Source organism: Crocodylus porosus, unplaced genomic scaffold (genome assembly GCF_001723895.1).
Source record: "Crocodylus porosus isolate Cpor-Errol unplaced genomic scaffold, CroPor_comp1, whole genome shotgun sequence".
Lineage (NCBI taxonomy): Eukaryota > Metazoa > Chordata > Crocodylia > Crocodylidae > Crocodylus > Crocodylus porosus.
Genome location: NW_017728907.1, coordinates 29,501,557 through 29,510,371, shown reverse-complemented (window position 1 = coordinate 29,510,371; position 8,815 = coordinate 29,501,557). Strand labels below are relative to the sequence as shown.

Genomic DNA, 8,815 nt, shown 5'->3' with positions numbered 1-8,815 from the left:
GGTCACAAGCTGGCAGAGGGTAGGTTTAGGTTAGATATCAGGAGGCGCTACTTCACGGTCAGGGCGGCTAGGGTCTGAAACCAACTTCCAAGAGAAGTGGTGCAGGCTCCTACCCTGGGGGTGTTTAAGAGGGTGCTGGATGAACATCTTGCTGGGGTTATTTGACCCCAGTATTCTTTCCTGCCATGGCAGGGGGTCGGACTAGATGATCTGCTCAGGTCCCTTCCAACCCTAGAAACTATGAAACTATAAAAGATAGGGGCCCTTCCAGCAAACAGGCCTTAATTTTTAGAAGCCCATGAAACAGAAATGAATTCTTTCCATGTTTTTCCCAGAATTCATCTTCCTCAGAAGGCAGCCAAGGCAGTGGAGCGGTAAGAAGTCTTCCTTTTCAGTATTTATGCTTTTATCCCTATGAACATCTTTTACGTGGAAATGACCCTGCTCTGGTTTGCTACCAGGTATCTCTAAGCCATCTTGTATACAAATTCTTGTTAATCTGTTTATCAAAGCCTTTCCAAGGGTTGCTTGTGGATGATATCTTTTACTAGACCAACTGCATAATTGGGAGAGACTTTAGACAAGGTTTCAGTCACAATGTACCCGTCCTCTCGCTACTCCCAACTACGCAGGTGGGCCACGTAAAGATAGGACCCCAGCAAATGTAAGCAGCAGAAATGGGCTATAGACTGGGGAGAGACAAGGGAAGGAATGTTCACCATCTGCTGTTCTTTCAGCCCACAGAAGATGGTAAAAGAAATCTTTGTCCTTCAACAGACATTAATGCCAAGAAGCCCTTTCACAAAGAAATAACGCGTTTCTTGTCTTTAACAGGGTTCTTCTTCCTCTGGAGGCAGTTATTCTAGTGTACAGGTAAGCAGTAATTTTCCATCATTGTGGCCCAGTTGGGCTCTAAAACTAGGCTCTTCACTGGAATACATTAGCAAAGAAAAATCCCAACGTCTTGGTTTCTTTCAAGAAACTTCACAGATGCTCCATGTGTTGGTTCTGATTGAATTACCTGTGGTAAAGGATGCTTGTGGAGAAGGGAGGGGAAGAAACACCACATTTCTCTGTTGTTTCTTTCCACAAAAGCAAGAAAGACCTCTTTTCTGCCAACAGTCCATTTTGGGTATAATCACACAACAAACTGAAAATGTGATTATGCAAGAGCTGCACATAATCATACTTACTTACATGATGGTAGCACAGGTAAAGACGCCAGTGAAGATGCAGCATCAGAGGCATTAGCAAAGTCTGGCAACAACACCATGTACCCAAATCCCCAGAAGTCTTCTGGCTGGGTTTGCAGCACATGGCCTCCATCTTTATTACCACAATTAACTGTGTTGACTAAACTACTCACAGCAGAGATGTTAATTTCCCACATTCATTTTCCTTCCTAGAAATACTCTTTGGCTTCAAGAAGCCTTTGGACACAAGTAGCTGGTCTCTCATCTTTTATGAGCTTCTTCTTCCACAGGAAGCAGTTATTCCACACTATTTATTTACTTTGTTTCTGTCCCAATACCAGAAAATGGCAGACCTCCCATGTGCGCAACAGGCTGCTTTGAGTTGCCCATTTTAGTTGCTCAGTTTAAATAATACGGAATAGTGCTAGAGGAAAGGGAGGTGAGAGCATATTCCTTTTTCACTGCACTTTCATTTCACAGAAGACATCAAGAAAGTAGCTTCCCATCACCAGATTTGATGTCAAGAAGCCCTTTGACACAGAAATAACTGGTTTCTTGTCTTTTACAGGGTCCCCCTTCCTCAGGAAGTGGTCAGTCTAGTGGACAGGTAAGGACTCTTTTCCCGCTGCATTAGTATTTTTAGTTTTATCCCAATATACTGCTCACAGGTAAACCTGACACTATTCTGAGTCCCAGAAGAAAAGGAATTTCTGTTTCCAGCATAGTTTTGTTTTCACGTAAATCTAATTGAACCTTTCTATAGAACAGGGCTTAAAATGAGGTGTTTACTTTAATAGTCGTGCAAGAAATAATAAATACATAAAGGGTGCCATTTCATCGACTGGGCCAGAAATAGAAAAGGGCTTCTTGGCTAGAAATATGTTATTTCATATTATTTAGAACTTTATACCTTTCACAGTATCTTCTCCATTAAAGAAGTCTGCGAAAATCACAGGCAAAATGACCTCTTGCAGAGGAAGCATCAGTTAGTAAATTCTCAGTGCTCTTTACCCCATGTTCTGCTATAAGGCCTTTTATAATATATTTGCACAAGAAATTAGAAGAGGGATTCTAGCAATCAGTTTAATAAAATTGTGGAACGGTCTTCTAACAAAAGCAATGAGATCTAGAAATTTAACTACTATTTCAATGGAGCTTCATCAGTTTGTAGTTTAGTTATGATGACATGGTTGCCCACAATGTCAGGAGCCTGGGCTCTGTTGAGTAACAGAGGAACATACAGCTAGACCTCCTCAGTATTTAATACAATAACTGTTTTCTGTTTTCTTTACAGAGTGAATGCAATTGCCCCAGCAGTGGTTCAGTAAGTGGTGGGGTTTGGTGTATTTGTGTTTCTGCTTTTTAACAATATCTGTGCAGTAAGATAATTTCCAATTAATTGAATTAGAGCTATATATTTTTATGTGATGGTTTTTTCAGCCTGATTATTCCTGTGGCTGTACATATATTACTTGAGAGAAGAGAAAGTATTTCACATTATCATATCAGTTCATCAAAGATGGAGGGCTGATCCACAACTGCAGTTATGATCAGTTTACCATGCAGCACACCAGTCAACATTCTGTACCCTCTTTTATAACATAAATTAAAAGAGCTGCATCGCTCCCTGCAAGAATAGACTAGATTTCACCAAATGCCTCGGTTTGCCAAGAAAAATGTCACTCACGCAAGAAAACATGCAGGTCTCCCTTCACTCTGCAGCTTGCCCAAGCATGAAAATCTGCCTGGGAGCAGACTAATTCAACTCATCCCCCTTGTCATTTCTGCTCATAAAATATACCTGAACAAAATGACTGAAGAATAGATTGTGAAACAAGGTAATAAGTGCTGACCAGTCTGAGCTCTTGGAAAATATGACCTAGAAAGTAATGTCCCTTGTAAATGTCCCCACTTTAGACTTGCATTTCTAATTTTAACCAGTTGTGGTTATAATATGATAGCTTGTGATTTTATGGACTTTGTGCCAGTCTTGGTAAACAGAGGCTAAGCAAGTAGCAAGTCAAAATCATGGCATTTGACTCTTAAAATATTACAATAATGAGCGGGAGGGAAGGGTGTATTATAGATTCTTCTCTGAATGGAGGAAAAAGTCGATTTATTTGGATTTATTATTATTTCTTTACAGATCGAATCATCTGATCTAGTCAGAAGCCATATCTCTAAAGAAGTAAGTAATTTGCATTTGCTTGTTATTTCCTTTTCCTTTTTCTGGGTTTTGCTGCACATGGTCCTGAGTTCAGGTTTACAGATAAGAGCTGCAGAAAGCAAAATCTCACTCAAAGGCACATACAAGTCACAGGTTTTGTAACACCAAGCAGAAAAGCGAAAGTAGTAAAGGATAGGGGACCTTCCAGCAAACAGGCCTTAATTTTTAGAAGGCCCATGAAGCAGAAATGAATTCTTTCCATGTTTTTCCCAGAATTCATCTTCATCAGGAGGCAGCCAAAACAGTGGAGTGGTAAGAAGTCTTCCTTCTCAGTATTTATGCTTTTATCCCTATGAACATATTTTAACTGGAAATGACTCTGCTCTGGTGTGTGACCAAAGACATCTGGTATACAAATTCTGGTTAATCTGTTCATCATAGCCTTTCCAAGTGTTGCTTGTGGATGATATCTTTCACTGGACCAACTGCATAGTTGTGAGAGAATTTAGATGGGGTTTCAGTTGCAATGTACCCTTCCCCAGGTCCCTCCCCACTCGCATGCGGTCCACATAAAGATAGGACCCCAACAAACTCTTTCATCTCTCATATTTCTTGAACCATCATGGCTACCACATCACTACTATCAAAGAAATCAACCAGTTTTTATTGCAAAAGTCTTCTTCTATTTAAAAAGAAAGAAACCCTTAAACTCAGTTACCTTGTCACTACGTCTTGCAAGGATTTTCTGTATCCTCAGTGAATTTTTGCATTATTTCCATGGATATAAAGCTTCTACACTGTGATCATCTCTATGCCAAATTTACCTTTTTTTTCCAAACAAATGCTCCTCTAATATCCCCTAACACGGAAGAGCTGTGGAAGGAAGGGAGAATTAGAGTTGTCTATTTTTACTGATCTTTTTAAAAGAAAACCAAAAATAGGTAAATTAAGGCTGCATACTACTTACTGAGTCCCTCCTAACATGGAAATAAGTGGGTTTCCAAATTTTTTTCCACATTGTTTATTGACCTGAAGGCAGTCAATATGGTGGAGAGATAGGAACTCCCTATTCCTAATATTTATAATTTTTGTCTCAATGAGGTACCTATTTTACCTGAAAAGAACACAGATCAACGATGTGCAATGAGGAATATCTGTGTTTCCTAATGCACATGTTTTTCTTTCACACAAGGATATGGTCTGCTTAGGGAGAAATTATCATAGTTTGGTCTTTAACGACACAAAAAAAAAGGTGTCCCACCCTCAGACAGTCCTGCTCAGTAGGGTTGAAAATGACCTGTGCACTGCCAAGACTGTGTAGTATTTGCACAGCAAGTGCTTTAGCAAGAACTAAATGACTGTGCAGTTCTAACTGTATAGACATGCCCAGTGGGTTCTACACAGTCATAGGAGTGCACAGGAAAAGGAAGATATGGTTATCTGCCCTTACTTCTGCCAGGAAGCTTCACATTTAACCTCTTCACAGAGAAGGCAAAATAGAATTTTCATCCTTTGGTTTATAACACTAAGCAGACGAAGAAAATCTGTAATACAGATAGGGCCAGGTCCCTTCTATCGACTAAGCCTTGATTTCGAGAAGGCCCATGAAATAGAAATGTATTCTTTCCATTTTTTCCCCCAGGGTTCATCTTCCTCAGGAGGCAGCCAAGGCAGTCAAGGGGTAACAACCATTCCTTCTCAGGATGTATGCTTTTGTTCCTATGCTTTCACCTGGAAATGACATTTCCGTGTGGTTTCTGGTTAAACTACTCATGATAAGCCCTTACGTGGTAAAAGAATGACTGTATCATTATGGGCCAGTGAAACATAGCTGTGCTCCCCTTTTGCAAGCTGGTATTGAAAACTATTGCAGTGACAAAGGAGCCACGTGGGCTTCACCATGGATAAACAGCAAAGTCTGCATCCAGGATTGTAGCTCACAGTCAAGTTTCTACCTCCACATTTTTACTTCTTTGCCTTATTCTAGCTAGGTTAGAGCTTGTACAGATAAGCCTACCCATATAAGAGTCCCACCGCATTCTGCAGTCTAGCCATATCTTTTAATTTCAGGAATCCCTTTAAGACAAAGGAACTAGTTTCTTACCTGATGTGACATCCCTCTCCCTCTGAAGGCAATCTTTCTAGTAGATGGGTGCAAACTAATTTCCCATGCTTTTGACCCAAGGATTCCTTCCTCCAAAATTGGACTGGAATAGATGGGTAAAGAAACATGAAAGTATATGGTCTAATTTCTGTCTGGAGATTTCACTTTGAACCTCTGCACAGAATAGAAAACAACAGAGACAAAATAGAAAGTTCAGCTCGTGTTTGTAATGCCCAGCAAAAAAGCAGAAGTCACCGAAGAGAGGGGCCCTTCCATCAACCAAGACTTGCTTTCTAAAGGGCCAATGAAAGAGAAATTTACACACTCCATTTTTTTTCCAGAACTTGTATTCCTCAGGAGGCAGTCAAGGCAATAGAGAGATGAGAACTGTTCCTTTTCAGTACTTATTCTTTTGCCCCAATTAACATTTTTCACCTGCATATGACCTCGCTCTGGTGGGTAAAAAGAATACCCAAGCAACCCAATAGACCTGTTCTGGTTAAACAACTCCTGATAAGCCTTTACAAAGGATTCTATTGTAAGGGGGATGAGCAAGAGTCTCACCTTCCTCTGGAACAAAAGCAAGAAAGCTGTGTTTTTGGGATATGCCCACTCAGTAGACTGAAAGTGTGATTGTAGCACAGGAGAGGATAGGAGCAAAGATGAGGCAATACAGGCTTCCATTAAGGCTGACAACCAAAGTATAGACCTAGCCTCTTACAGTTGTGTTGCCATGTCTTCACTGCTGCAGTAAGTGGTATTAGCTCGATTATTGGTAGCTAGATACTATAACCTATGTGTAGTACCGTTCCACTTTCCTGTTATTTTCTAGACATAGAATTTGGTCTAAAGGAGCCCAACAGACAAAAATAATTATTTTCTTATCTTTTTCAGGATTCCTCTAACTCAGATGGCAGTTCTTCTGGTGGACAACAAGTAAGCAATAACTTCCTTCCAAACTGGATGGTCAAGTAAAATACAAAGTTTCTAGCTTTCCCTTTTTTCAAGAACTTTCACGTTAAACCACGTCCTAGAGTAGTGTTGTAGAATAAACTGCATGCTTCCTCCTCAGGTGGCAGTCTTTCTGGTGAGTAAGGACTGTCTTTTATTTCACAGCCTTGACATGTTTCTCCCAAGACATTTCTCTCACTAAAAATGACAGTTCAGTGCTGCATGGAGGGAGTACATTTGAAGTAATCTGTTTTACCTGTTAATTTAAGAAGCAGATATGGGACTGGGGAGAGACAAGAGAGAGAATGTTCACCATAGGCTGTTCTTTCATCCCACAAAAGATAGTAAGAAAGATCCCTTTCTTTCCAGTAGGCACTGATGCCAAGTAACAAGTTTCTCATCTTTTACAGGGCTCCTCTTTCTCTGGAGGCAGTCACTATGATAGACAAATACGCATTCTTTTGTCTTAGAATTAGTATTTAGAGATTTGCTCCAGAATTCCTCTTGAATCTGAACCTGCCCTTCACAGCACCTTGGAAATAAATGATTATCTAAGTTTCCAGGATAGTTTTACTTTCACATAAATCCTCATTTAAGTTCTCTGTAGAACAGGTTTTTACCCACAAAGGTCTTACCTTTATACTAGAATTTTTTAAAAAAGGAAAAAAAATGAGGACATCACTTCTGCAAATAGTCCAGGAATGAAGCGGGGCCTTTGAAATGGAAATATGTGATTTCACACTATTAAGAGATTTATTTATTTCATAATATCCTCACCATTAAGAATAATGTCCATATCCCAGTTGAAAAGACCTCTGCCAGTTTATGGTTTGGTTTTTATGATGTGGTTCCCATCTTTTTTTCAGGGTTCTTCTTCAGGAGCCAGTCGTCCTGGTGGACAAGTAAGTCCTTTTTCCCTAGAACAGAATAAACTAATATCTAAATATCTAAGTTAACCATCTTTAACCTTTTCTTATAAAATGTTTATGAAAAAAAAGTTTGTATCCAAACTATTTGATCTTTCCAAATAGTGGGAACAATAATAACTGATAAAGAAGTGTGGCTTTCTAAAATGTCGTGGAATTAAAGAATACCTATTAAATGGTAATATGTGATTTCTTACTATTTATAGAGTCCATCTTCCTCAGAAAGTGGCGGATCTAGGGGACAGGTAAACTTTTTTCTCTCTTCATATTCAGTTATTCTATTATTTTTTTTATTACTACTTTAAATTTGGCAAAAATATTAGTGTTTTCCTTGAAAAAGGTGGGAATTACTGACTAGAAATTATGCTTCTTTTTTTTACATCCAGGGACGTGTTTTCTTATTTTGTGTGGTTCAGATTTACCAGTGTAACCATTTCAGAAATTGTCTTATATGAGTATTTGTGTATTGAATAGCCCTATATTTAGTTTTTCCTAGAAATTTTATACAATCTAATTCTAAAGATATGTATTGGATTGTGAATCACTGAAAACAGGGATTAAAGGTGATGCCCTTCAATATTTTCCATTTTACTAATATGTTTTCTTATGCCTCCACTTATAATAAGCTTTATTTTGTCATGGTATTTTTACCATTTAAAGAACATGATTTAATTCCAGGCAAAAAAGAGCACACTAAAATTCATTTATTCAAACACTCAGAATTTCTTCACACTGAGCTTTATTTTATGGCCTCTTAGAATAAATTTGAGCTGTAAATTACTATCAGCCAAATGGTGAAATACTGGAACAGCTTTCTAATTAATAGGAATAGTGGTGGCAAAATGAGCTTCATCTGTTCATGTTAGGGACTATATAATGCGTGGCTGCTACTCTGTCAGGACAGCGCGCTCAGTTCGCTAGCCAACCACATTTCTGTGTTCCTAAGGAACTAACTGGCTTCTGGTTTCTTTATAGGGTGGATGTGTTTGCCCAACTGGGAGTTTAGTAAGTATTTTTTTGTTAACTGACAGGATTTCTATCCTTCTCCCTCCCCCACTGTCTGTGTAATTAGAAAATTCCCAAAGTATTGAATTAGATCCACCTATGCATATATGATAGCATTTTCAGAGTGATTATTCTGTGGCTTTATTTATATTGCTTGAGATGACAGGGCATTTCATATATCACCTCAGAGAGGGAGGGATATACATTCATTGAACCACAACTATGCTGTAATGTCCAATCATCATGCAGCATGCCAGTGGATTTACTCCTTTTTTAATAAAATGTTTTAAAAGAGCAATATCATCCCTTCAGAAACAGATCTGATTTCACCAAATGGGTGGTTTAGCCAGGAAAAAGTCATTCATATACGAGAATATACAGCACCAACTCTGCAGCATACTCAACTGTGAAAAATCTATTGATTAATTTAAAACTATTTTAATTTTGGTTAATTAAAAACTATTTTAAA

General features: G+C 38.7%; 1 protein-coding gene across 1 annotated transcript in view; it reads left to right on the top strand.

The window, feature by feature from the left end:
• Nucleotides 1–5,116, top strand: part of LOC109307251 (hornerin-like) — a 60,066-nt gene extending 54,950 nt beyond the window's left edge. The window contains exons 46-51 of the mRNA XM_019531038.1: nucleotides 336–374; nucleotides 835–873; nucleotides 1,762–1,800; nucleotides 2,488–2,517; nucleotides 3,634–3,672; nucleotides 5,003–5,116. Coding sequence (XP_019386583.1) covers nucleotides 336–374; nucleotides 835–873; nucleotides 1,762–1,800; nucleotides 2,488–2,517; nucleotides 3,634–3,672; nucleotides 5,003–5,101 — 285 coding nt within the window. The 3' untranslated portion in view covers nucleotides 5,102–5,116. The remainder of the gene's footprint in view (nucleotides 1–335; nucleotides 375–834; nucleotides 874–1,761; nucleotides 1,801–2,487; nucleotides 2,518–3,633; nucleotides 3,673–5,002) is intronic.
• Nucleotides 5,117–8,815: the final 3,699 nt, after the last annotated feature.